Source organism: Stigmatopora nigra, chromosome 3 (assembly GCF_051989575.1).
Source record: "Stigmatopora nigra isolate UIUO_SnigA chromosome 3, RoL_Snig_1.1, whole genome shotgun sequence".
In the NCBI taxonomy this organism is placed as follows: Eukaryota; Metazoa; Chordata; class Actinopteri; order Syngnathiformes; family Syngnathidae; genus Stigmatopora; species Stigmatopora nigra.
In genome coordinates, this window is record NC_135510.1 from 6,512,165 (window position 1) to 6,524,354 (window position 12,190).

The window sequence follows — 12,190 nt, forward strand, 5'->3', positions numbered from 1 at the left end:
CTTAATGAAATAAAGAGAGGAAGACTTTCTCCCCGATTCTTTTCATTTATTAACAAAATAAGAACAAAAGCAGATTGTTTCTTTACACAATGGGGAACTTTTCAGGTCAGATATTTAACTACAGAAAGCAGTGTTCATCTAACATCCTGGCGGTGACAAAAAAAATAATGGGTCAAGTCAACCTGGAAATGAGTACAAAATGGAATTGAAGTTTCCTAGTTGAAAGCAGCCCCATAATGTCAGGATCAATCTGTTGGACTCAATCGGCAGAGTGAATTAGAAACAAAGCGCGAGCAGAGGAAAGCATGAGACAGACGGACGGAAGCACCGACGTCTTCTTCAATCCTTCCTCAGGGCGACGGTCTCCTCCGCGACTCCCTCCTTGGTGATGAGGCAGATCTGAAGCGCATCTCCGGTGTAAACATCTCTTTCGGCGGCCGAGATGAAAACATCCTTGACCAGTTGAACGGCCTTCTCGCGGGTTAGCGGAACTTGCGCCATTCCTTCCATATTCTTGAAACCGATCTGGCGAGGGGAAAAAGACGAATTTAGGAGTCAGTTGAACTCGGCCTTCAAGTGAACGGGCGGCTATTGTGAGCAAGCCACGTGTACCTGGTTGTCAAGCAGCGGTTGCAGCATGGCACTAGCGGACCCCCCAGCCATGTAGCAGTCCCTTTGATAGGATCCGACTGGGTCAAAGCTGTAAACGGCACCCTTGCCTATATATGAAAGGACAGCCATATTTTTTCTCCATCAAACCAATATATTTAGTCATCCGTTTGAAGCATTGTTGTCGCACAACATACCCTCGGCATCGAGACCTCCGATGATGTTGTAAACGTAGTAGGGGAAGAACCTTCTGCCGTACAAGATGGTGGAAAGCATGGCAGCGATGGCTCCGCACGTCATGGTCTTATTGTTTGAGTGTTTGTACATCTGAGGGGGAGAGAAAGCGCCATCGTTAAATTATACATACAATAAAAGTAGATAATGTTATATATTGTCATAGTTTAATTGCTTAATTGCTTTCACACCGCTTAGTCTTTGAAAGTTCCAATTTGCCCACCTTTAGTCTGGCGCCGATGATTTTTGTCAGAGTCAGACAGTCACCATGAAAACCGCTACAGCCAATAACAGTTGTGTCTGTCCTATAAAAGGTTATGAACGATTATTAACAAATAGTTCATTGGTAAATGATGCTGTGTGACACTTACAACTTGTAACATTTGGGTGACTCTCTGCTGTGGATCGAGTAGCCTTCGCTCAACCTGGTGTCTGAAGCAACAATGGCAAAGTCTTCTCCAGCCAGCGCTAAAACAGTTCTATAAACATAGACAGACGTGTTTTTGTTTCGTTTTTTAATTATTATTTTTTAAATCCGACTATTTTTTGTCAACTCATAACGTCAACAGCGATGCATAAATGGCGTTTGGAGAAAATGAAACAATCATTTAAAAACACTCATTTTTACTTTATCTAAACAAAAATTTAATGTTTATTTTTTCTTGGTAAAATATAACTCTAAATCAAGTGAAGGTATGTGAATATCCATGATATGCTGGGACAAAATATTAGTCATTCACGTTAGCTGACAGGCTAACAAGCTAGTTGGTAAAATGTAAACTTACCCGCCGTTGAACGTGTACGGTGAAAATCGATGCTCAACTGGACCCGTGTAATGATAATCCTTCATTTTACGTGAATCTCCGAATTTCTGATAGGAGAGCATCTTTTTTTAATAGCGCAGCCAAATCTTTTGATTCTTTGCTAAAGTCGCTGTATCACTGCAATATGGCAACTTCTTCTTTGAGGAACAGTTTCACGTTGTCTGTCGCATACTAGCGCCCTCTGTGGCTATACTCTGACATCAGCCTTTAATTTGATGGACAGAGAAAAGATGTTGGAATGTAGTAATAAAAAGAATTAAGCAAATAAAAATGCATGAATTATAGAAGAAAACATTCATGAATAACTGGATAAAATTAAATTGGACTTGGAGGCAAGTGGTCCCCATTCAAAAGGTGCATAACAATGCACACAATAAATACATTAAAAAAATACTTTCAACTCATTTGATCAACCCATTTTAATCAAAGCATGGGCTTATTGCATATTTTAACTTCAAACACCTCCATTTATATTAATTATTTTAATAAGGTATTAAAAGGAAAAACAACATGAATGCATACTGAATGACATTACTTACAAGTACATTTTATTATTTTCATTATCAGTGACTATGACATCATCAATCAAGCACCATTTGCAGTCATTACAGTATTTTGTTTAAAGTAGAAAAATAGTTTTACTCTCAAGTCAAATCCAAAAATATGAGCATATTCATTGTAGCAATGTTTGACAGGATTCTTGCAGTCGGAGGCATCGGTCAGCAAAAAGTACAGTGGGGAAAAAAATGTATATTCAAGACACTTTTTGGATGGAACAAGTTTAAATACTACAGAAACGAAATTTCCAAAATATGAGCACCATGACAGAATTCAAAACACAAATATGACTACGTACCCAAATAAGACAAATACATCTAAAAGGACCTTTAGTTTTTAACTAGCAAACAAATTAAAGCACCATTTGTTCATCCAAAACAGATGAATTATCTTGTACGTTTTTCTACTAACAAAACTTTGATCTATGGTAAAAATGGAGAAAGCAGTATTTTGTAAACATTGCAGGAACCAAAAACAAATGCACACACTTGTACTGTAATGCCATACATTTGAACAAAAACAACATACAAAAGGTATTTTGTTGTTTTAAAAAAATCTAAAAAGATCAAAATACAAGCCACACTATTGGAAATTCATAATATTAAAATTATTATCTTATCTTGCCTTCAAGTCATCTTCATTTTGCCGAAGAAAACAGGATTTCTTGTTTTCAGACTAGGCATGGTCCCTTGTAAAAGGCATAACAATCCATTACACTGAATTTTTGGGGATTTATCAACAGGCAATTCAGGCAAATTCAACTATTTAGTGGATTTGAAGGCCAAGCCATGTATTGACAACTCCGTTCAACATTATACTTCTCGATACAACACCAGAATTCTAAACAGTCTGAGATTCTTCCATTCAGTTGAAAGATAAAACATCCAAAACAATGACATCAGCTAACAAAAAAAAAAGACTTCTAACCCAAGTTAATGTTTGGTCATCTCCACATTAATATAACTCCCAATTTGGAGCTTTAATTGATGTGTCCACATCTGAATAACAGCCAAAGAGTCATAAAAAGTGGCAAACCTAGTGTGCTAACTTAAATCACTTGTGTGCTGACTTGGCCTTTCTCTGTGTTTTTGTTCCTCCTCTCTTCTTGGGTTCAGCGAAATCTTTGTCGCACAACTCGCATAGCCAAAGACCTGTAAAATAAATAAATGAATAAGGCAGAGTAGTAAGTCAATTGCAAAGAAAGAATAAGGTAAGTGAGAATGACCTGTCGGGATGGAAGCCATGCCCACGCAGAAGGTGTGGAAGCCCCGGTCACACTTGTCGCAAAACATCATCTCGTCCTCGTGGTGGGGCTGCTGACACACGGAGCACGTCTTGCATTCCATGCACTGCCAGCGGTAAGTCTGGATCACGCGCACCAGCTCTTCACTCATGTCCAAGCACGATGGGTGGCCTGCATTTTTAGTGAAACAAAATTAAAACAACAAAAACAGGCCAAGAAAACGATGCATCTTATTATGCCCCTACTAACCCACTCTTGTCCCTACAACAGAATAATAGCTGAAAAGGTCTGCATTTCTTTCAGCCCAAGTAAAATTGTGGGTAATTTAAGTCAAGACTAAACAACTATTTCAAAATATTAATGGTAGTGGAGGGTAAAAAAAAATACCATCCAAAATGTGAAGAATCATTGCCAAAAGCCCTATTTGTGAAAAATAATTGTTAAAATAAAAAAAACTAATATATTTTTTAGTTAAACAACGAAAAAAATACGAGTATGTAAAAAATCTAAACAATGTTAAGTCATTTAAAGTGGCAACATAAAACAATGAAAGAAATAATGACTAACGTATTGAATAAAACAATCATACAAATGCCTCAAGATACAAAACAAATGACAAATGTATGGATGCAGCAAAGTGCCATTAATGGTGCGCTTTATAATCTTAACGATAAAGAACAGTGTACAAGAGAGTATTACATAAACATGAATGAAAGCTACTGCCACAAAAATATGTGAATTATGCAATTGAATCATCTTAATAGGCATGTTAAAATAATGAGTCCCAATGTTTAAAAAAGGACCTAGAACACAATTTAAATGGCATGGTTTGAAGAAGATCAGGACAATTCAATCAATGAAAGTGAAGTGTGTGTACTTACCGCTGTTATCACACTGGGAGCAGTGAATGAGGGCCTCGGGTTTGCCTCTTCTGTTGGCCTCTTTGCCCCTCTCGCAAATGCCACAAATAGCATTGCGAACGACCTTAGGCTGCAAGGCAGAACAACGCTATAAACACTGCATTCACCAGTCACCTTTCATACACAGTATATGTACAGCCCAGCTGGGTGGGTAATGGCAGGTGGCCAGAAATGGGTCAACAAGTATAAACAGATTTTAAACGATATTTCATGAGATAAAAACATCCATCTGATTGAACACAGGCTAAACACATTGTGTGTTTGTAAATGTGGGGAATCTACAGTGAATCAAAATTAACGAGTGTACGTATTATAAAACGCGTTAATCAAAATTTAATGTTTGGAAGTACAACCAGACGGGTATGCTACTCTGATAAAACACTGCGCTTAATCCCGATTGCCACCAGTTATTTTTTTGCTGCTCCCTGTCCTTTTCAATGGGAACTCTAATTTTTTTGTTTAAAATTTTAAAAAAACATACCATACATGTAAAATATATGCTTGTTCTCTTTAAATTGTACTTTTAAAAATATTTTTTCTTAAACAGTAATCCATCAACAATATAACTTTACATGAGACTGAGATTACATTAATTATTCAGATTAAATCATATGCATTTATGCCGCGTTTCATTTGAATTATCGGATTTAACAAAAGCTAACGGTAATCCTAAACCCACCCGGAATTGAAACACAGACAATTAGTCCATTTAAAATCCGTTTTGCATCATAACTTGCTTTTATTCATAAATTGCGTTGTGAATATATCACATTATTCAAAACACGTAATCAAAAACCATTGCATATACTGCACTGTTAACTGAGATAAGTAGTATTCACCGGCCTGAAACACTCACTTTGATATACAAATTCTGGAAAAATGCTAATATTCTCAACTATATAAATGTGTATCTATACATAATGTAGAAGGAAGTGCATGTTAGTTTGGGGATACAAAAGTAAAGTATCACTTTTTAAAGACTTCTTAATAAATACTACTCTAGCTCCTTTTGCACTCTAAAGAGTACGTGGACATAAATTTCAACTGCGACTCAAATCAACATGTGCAAAAAAACATCACCTAGTGATCATATTGTAATAGCTAAAAATCCACTTAAAATTGATCAAAATTAAAAGAACCATGTCCACACTGAGGGCTGGCAGTGAATATTATATTTCAGTGCCATTGATCGTGACAGATCTTTTTTCCTATTAAGAAAAAAAATTAATAAATTATACGGTGACCCTTGGAGATACAGTGGCAAAACTCCCCAGTTAGCAAAAAAGAGCCAAAAATATCAGTAAATTTTGTTGGGTGGCAAAATGGATTTACAAAAATGTCCACTGGACATAATAAAACTCATATCTCCAGATACCACTGAACATAACGAAATAATATACATCTACGACCTGACTAATGTTTAATATTATGTTTCTGTTAAATGTTTTGGGGTTGCTAATAACGTTTCGATTTTTTCAAAAGACTTTCTGGCCCAATTAAACATAAATTTGCAATTGAGCTCAGTGTGAACAAGTATATTGTCGCCTCACTACTACTGCGTTTTTGTTAAAGTAGAGCTTTCTCTGGTATTTAACCAAAGACCCACAGTACACCACATGTTTAAACATATTAACACCAAATCACACCAACGCACATTAAACATTTAAGTGTATTACTTTCTTTATGTAAACAAGATAAAATACTCTATTTATACTTTTTAAAAGCAACCACAGAATGACTGCATTGTCCGAAAGTTCCCTTTTCAAAATTGAAAACGTAGCCGCCAAAAGATCAGTTAACTCGTCTTGCCACTATGTTTTTTTTTTTTGTATTTTTGTTTTCAAAATACAGGTGAGACGAGAAACCAAAATCATTCAAAAAGGAAAAAAAATAATAATCCTTGCTGAGAAAAAAAGTGCAAATGGAACTGTTCCTTTTATATATAGTTCTTATTGCTGAGACTGGTTGAAGGAGGAGAAGGAGGGGGAAAAAGAGCAATGTGGTAATCCTAAAAAGAAAAAAATAAGAAGACAGGAGCCTCAGCGGGAGCGCGAGGGAAAATGTGTTCGCTGCTCCAGGTTAAGATAAACCGTAGAAGCCGGAAAACAAAGTGAGGAAAGCTAACGGCAGGGAAGGAGGGATGGATGGATGGATGAAGGAAGGAGGTGTTCGTAGTAGTAGAAAAAGGAGGAGGAGAAGAAGGAGTGTGGGGAGAAAAGTGCTGCTGCTGTTGTTGGAGAAGAGTTCAGGTTGTTTTGTCCTCTACCTTGTGCCCGGGAGTGCCTTTGTAAGAGTAGCGCTGGCTGCCATCTTTGCCCGCAGTCGGCGTCCTGTCTTTGGCCTTGGATTTGGGGCCTACTCCCTCCTGGCTTTCGCCATCTGATGTGTTACCTGATGAACTGTCCTGCAGAAAAACACGAATGTTCATTTTAGGGAATTAGGAAAAATCAGTCCATTCATTTGATAAACAATCAATCAGTGGAGGCTGTTCTATTAGGGAGTGTAAGCCGACCGAACGCCTTACAGAAGAGTTCTTATTCTTTTTGTCGTCTTCCGCATCGTCCGAGTCGGGTTCCGAGTCAAGCGCGGGCAGGTCTGGATCCAACGGAGGCTCAAACAGAGCTGTGTTTAAAGGCAGGTAACGCAGCTCATTGGGAGAATACCTGTGAGCAAAATAAGGAAAGCTCAAAAGTAGAACAACATCAGTTGGGTGATGCAGTTTGACTAAGTGACTGTGAATTTTTTTTAGTGCCACCTTGCTCATTTTTAAATACATATAATCTACCTTTTGTAGTAGTCTTGAAATTGCCCTGGTATGAGAGCAACTGGATAAGGCCCTGTCCTAGTCAGTTCTGGAGCAAGCACCTTGAACCTGCCTTGGGGTACTTGAATAACCTGGGACACACAAAATGGAGACCTACATTTTATACCGGGTATGATTTGTATGGGAAGAAAAGCAAATGAGTTGAAAAGGCCAGCTCTAAGTCAACTTACATGTGTCTGCAAATCAAAATAGGCTCTTCTCTCTTCCATTCGTTCCCTGTTAAAGTTACTATTGAATTCCGCTGCTTTTTTGGCCGCCTTCTTAATATACTCTGGAACCTTGCTGGCCTCCACCTTCTGTGGGTTCTGCTGCTGCATTTGCTGCAACAAGAAGGCAAAAGGGAACATAAGGGAAGAAGCATTGGCGAAATGTGTGGATGACGCTGCAATCCGACTTACAGAATATTCTTTCGCTATCCTCTGACGCTCTCGCTCCTGAAGTATGACCGAGTATTCCGAATGTTTGGCGGGATACTCTTTTATCATCAGGTCTATGACCTCGTCACTCCGCAATGCTGTCAGACCTGGAAAGAGACTTCCTTTATGCCAATCCTTAAGTAAGAATATGATGGGGAAAGGAGTGCTTCCTACCCAGAGTGCACTGTGTCTCTGTGATCACATTCTGTTCACGCAGGTAGAGCTTCTCTTTGTGCGATAGATCCCTCCGTTCCATATCTAGTCGTAGAGTGACATTAGTTATTCTCTTTTTTATTTTATCTTTTAATAAAGACACTCAAGTTCATACCAGGGTACTTCCTCTTGAAAGATGTGACTCCCAAGTACTCGCTGACCTGCTCTTGCAGCATGTAATATTCTCCCGTATCGTCTGCTGGCCATTTGTATTCTGTCAGGTTTTCTGCAGGGAAATACGTTGGCCTAGAATAGGCGAGTTGGAAAAACAGCATGTTTGAAACAAATAATATTTTAAAGGTGAGACCATTTGTAAGGAGTAACAGACACACCCAAGGTCTTGACTGGAGGTGTCACAGCTTCGCGAACTGTCGCCTGAACCCATTCGCCGCCTCTTAGGCGGTTGGCTGCCATCATTGGACTCCTCTTCTGTGATGTCCTCCTAAAAAAAAAAGAGAATTTTAATCAAAAACCAAATTGTGGTCTTTTGTGATTGCACCGAATTGTTTGGGCATACAATTTCAATCTTTGCTTAAAAAAAGAAAATTTAAACTTTACTCAAAAAATAAATACGCCAACATTTCACACCAAGTAAACATGTAAGGAAATTGAGAGAAATTTATCATTATTTCAATATATCACAATGTCACAAGACAAGTGAAATATATGTGACTTGTTTACTATGTACTGCCAAATTACTATCATACTGTGGGAAAAAAGAGAAAATCAAAGTAGTAACCCTAACAATTAAACAATAACCTCAAACATGTGTACACCTGTATCAATACATTATTGACAAAAACATTATCACTTGTTGTAGAAACGTGAGATATACTGTTGTCCATTTCATTCAAATTGCAGCTTTATAGTAGACACGGTCATTGTAATGCTGAAATAAAGTCAAATGCATACTGTTGTTTGTAGCGGGAGCCGTTGGCGTCCCAATTAGCCATTATGTTAACATGGAAAGACGCAGAAGCATTCAAACAATCACATTCGCAATCGGCTTTGCATGAGCAGAAGCGCCGCTACCTTTATGGATTGTGCTCCGGGTGTAGCGGGGTTGCTGTCGCACGGTACTCTAGGGGTGAGCACAGCAGCCATACTTCACAAAATTCGGCTTCCGAGCTAGCTGGAAGCTAGCAAACCTACTAGCTACTTTTTGGTCTTCCTTGGGTATGCGACTCTGACTCTTTCTGCATGTTAAACTCATTTTGCTGCCATCTGGCGACCAGGAGATCTATAGCACTGGCCAACAAAGTTGTTGTTTTTTTCAATTATTTTTTTTATACTTATTCGATACAAATTTTGGTTGCTGATTTAAAATCTACCATCCATTAGTTCATTATTAATATTAGTAGTGTTATTGGTAGTACACAGATCATAATATATAATTAATGAAAAAATAATTATGTGTTTGGAAAAGGGGAGAAATACAACAGGTCGTGAATTGTTTTCATTAACATGAACATAACATACAAATGATGAAAATTGTAGTCAGAAATTCAAATCTTCATCAATGACGTTATCCTACGAAGACAGCACGCTTTTATGTTGAAACATCAAAACACGCACGGGAAGTCGTGGGAGAAACTCAGTTTCAATCCGCGGAAATCATCAACGCGACTATTTTCCTTCACTTAGCTTAGCAGTCCATCTGTCAAGCCTGTCCTCACTTAAAATCCTTCTCACTGTTTAAAAATAACGCCACACTGGCGATGTCGGAGTCGTACGGTAAGATCTCAATTTTGACGACTACCTACAGTCGACGACGTCATGTAGTCTGGGAGATGGAAAAGGGGGCAGGTGTGTCGAGGCGAGGGGGCTTTCCCCCCTCCATCGTAAATAATTAGCTGGCAGGCTAAGCTAACCGTTGGCAAAAGGATGCTAACCTGAGATATACCTTGTATTGTATTTATCTACAATGACAATAAAGCTTTCTATTCAATTCTTTTCAACAGTCGAAATGACAATTAAAGACGTCATTACAGTTGATTACACAATGCAGTGAAGACTTAGTTTTGACCTGAGGACTGTTGTTTTCATATAATGGTCACATAATGACTGCCATTGACGGTAATTACTATCTGACCCCTTTTAATCTAGAAGGGAGACAGTAAATGAGTATGTTTAAGTGCAATTGACGGTGATACACGTCTGATCCATTTAAACTGGGAGGGGCTGTCAAATAGTTTGGACGTCTATCAGCGTCAATGGGGAGAATGGGTGAAGAATGTTTTGATGTTTTATTATTTTTGTGTCCTTAGATTTCTTGTTTAAATTCCTGGTGATTGGGAATGCTGGCACTGGGAAATCATGTTTGCTGCATCAGTTTATAGAGAAGAGATGTAAGTCAAATACAAATATTTACATTGAAAGCATTTGCAATTGTTTTGTATTACATTGATATGAATGATCAAGACACAATTTGAAAAATAGTCAATTATGAAATAGAAATAAAACATGATAAACATTTTGCATTTTTCTCCAGTTAAGGATGAATCAAATCACACCATTGGAGTAGAGTTTGGCTCCAAGATCATCAATGTGGTCAACAAAATTGTCAAACTGCAAATTTGGGACACAGCCGGACAAGAAAGGTTCAGGTAGAGCATCTTGTTTCCTGTAAATGACAAGACAGCACTCTATTAACTTGCATTATTGACAGATTGTGTATGTTTTGAAGGTCAGTAACGAGAAGTTACTACAGAGGAGCAGCTGGGGCCCTTCTGGTCTATGACATCACCAGGTAAGCAAGCACTTCCTTGGAAATACCAAATTCAACTCATTTAAGCACGGGACTCTCTTAATTTCCCACCATAGTCGTGAAACCTACAACGCTCTCACCACCTGGCTGAGTGACGCCCGGATGCTGGCCAGTCAGAACATCGTCATCATCCTGTGCGGGAACAAGAAAGACTTAGACGCTGACCGAGAGGTGACCTTCTTGGAGGCGTCCCGATTCGCGCAGGAGAACGGTAGATTGATGGGATTTTCACAACTGTCACATCAATGTAGTGTATTCAGAGGAGATTGCTACATTTAGGAATGACTTCTGGGTTTGTTTCAGAGCTGATGTTCCTCGAAACCAGTGCTTTGACGGGGGAGAACGTAGAAGAAGCTTTTGTCCAGTGTGCTCGCAAAATTCTCAACAAGATAGAATCAGGTACGGAACTTATAGCTTGGTTCTACTGCTCTCTTTGACATCTTCTGGTAGTGAATGGTCAGGTTTCAATGTCATTCGCGTCATGCTAGATGATATAGAACTGTTTAGTCACAATGTTATTTTTATAATAATGACATTATAAAATGGTGTTTACTTGATGGAAAAAATCACACAGATTGACAGAATTTTTCCCTTTAATTGGATTTTTCATTTTAACACAATGGGGAAATTGAAGGTGCTTTTTATTTTCCATCCCTTTTTAGGGGAGTTAGATCCAGAGAGGATGGGATCCGGTATCCAGTACGGCGACGCCGCACTGCGCCAGCTCCGTTCCCCCCGTCGTGCTCAGCCGCAGGGTGCCCAAGAGTGTGGCTGCTAGGAGACTCATCTGTAGGTTACTCTATCTCTCTACTTCAACCCTGAGCATAAATGAAGAGTTTGATTCACGACCCAAACTTAACATCAAATCAACAATTTTGTTGTGCTTGTTCCAGAGAGGTTATTGAGGACACCAATAGCCAGCCGGGCGGGACCTAAAATTCTTCTGGTGACTCCTCCCAGATCTCCAAGCGGATGGCCACGCTAGCCATGAACCCGAGAAGCCTTCCCAAAGCCTTCCTTGGTCACCGCAGCGCGTCCAATTGGCAGGAACCGTGTCTACGCCTTCCCCTCAAGCTCAAACCGCCGGCATCTTTTGTATCCGTGCCAGGTCACCTGTACTCGTTGCCATGGCTCCCTCTCTGGCTGTTGACGCGCTCTCCGCCTTCCTAATGACGAGAACACCTGCGCCTCCCTTTGCGCAAACATCTTCTACACTGTACAATGGACCTGTATATAAAGCTTGAAGCATGTTTTCTCAAAATATCAGGTGGCTTCCTTCTAAAAGACATATTAGCCAGTTAAATACTACTCACGTGTAATTTCATCATCATACCCAGATAAAGTGTAAACACAGTATGGAAGGACAGCCGATTGTATATTTTGTAAATGAACTGTGCTAGATTTAGGTGCACTTGCTAATGTGAGAAAGACACTTGTGACCATAGTCTCTTATGTTATGTGTATGTAAATTGAATACAGTACATTTCTCAGTTAACCTCCTGACTACAACGGGGGGGGGGGGGGGGGGGGAATGGTGTCCAATTACATTTATTTTGAAATTCCCCAATCTATGTGAAGTAAT

General features: G+C 39.1%; 3 protein-coding genes across 4 annotated transcripts; 1 reads left to right on the forward strand and 2 right to left on the reverse strand.

Moving 5' to 3' along the window:
- Positions 1 to 25: 25 nt before the first annotated feature.
- psmb1 (proteasome 20S subunit beta 1) lies at positions 26 to 1,838 on the reverse strand. Its single transcript, XM_077713404.1, has 6 exons — positions 1,629 to 1,838; positions 1,215 to 1,322; positions 1,067 to 1,148; positions 807 to 936; positions 613 to 719; positions 26 to 525 (listed from the first exon to the last, which is right to left on the reverse strand). The coding sequence occupies exons 1-6, from the start codon at positions 1,727 to 1,729 to the stop codon at positions 340 to 342; spliced, it is 714 nt and encodes a 237-aa protein (XP_077569530.1). The 5' UTR covers positions 1,730 to 1,838; the 3' UTR covers positions 26 to 339.
- A 355-nt stretch (positions 1,839 to 2,193) lies between these two features.
- On the reverse strand, positions 2,194 to 9,249 carry phf10 (PHD finger protein 10). The gene is given in 13 exon segments (XM_077712793.1): positions 2,194 to 3,326; positions 3,329 to 3,376; positions 3,451 to 3,639; positions 4,350 to 4,458; positions 6,655 to 6,792; positions 6,913 to 7,051; positions 7,174 to 7,283; positions 7,383 to 7,532; positions 7,611 to 7,735; positions 7,803 to 7,886; positions 7,957 to 8,087; positions 8,174 to 8,283; positions 8,874 to 9,249. Coding segments are annotated over 13 exon segments (1,458 nt in total). The 5' UTR covers positions 8,946 to 9,249; the 3' UTR covers positions 2,194 to 3,273.
- A 158-nt stretch (positions 9,250 to 9,407) lies between these two features.
- On the forward strand, positions 9,408 to 12,119 carry rab4a (RAB4a, member RAS oncogene family). 2 transcript variants are annotated; one of them, XM_077712796.1, is made up of 8 exons: positions 9,408 to 9,575; positions 10,109 to 10,189; positions 10,333 to 10,447; positions 10,528 to 10,590; positions 10,665 to 10,819; positions 10,912 to 11,007; positions 11,271 to 11,397; positions 11,502 to 12,119. In XM_077712796.1, the coding sequence occupies exons 1-7, from the start codon at positions 9,560 to 9,562 to the stop codon at positions 11,384 to 11,386; spliced, it is 642 nt and encodes a 213-aa protein (XP_077568922.1). In that variant the 5' UTR covers positions 9,408 to 9,559; the 3' UTR covers positions 11,387 to 11,397; positions 11,502 to 12,119. The 2 variants fall into 2 exon arrangements, with proteins under 2 accessions (XP_077568922.1, XP_077568923.1); XM_077712797.1 differs by having other exon boundaries at positions 11,569 to 12,119.
- The last annotated feature ends 71 nt before the right edge of the window (positions 12,120 to 12,190 follow it).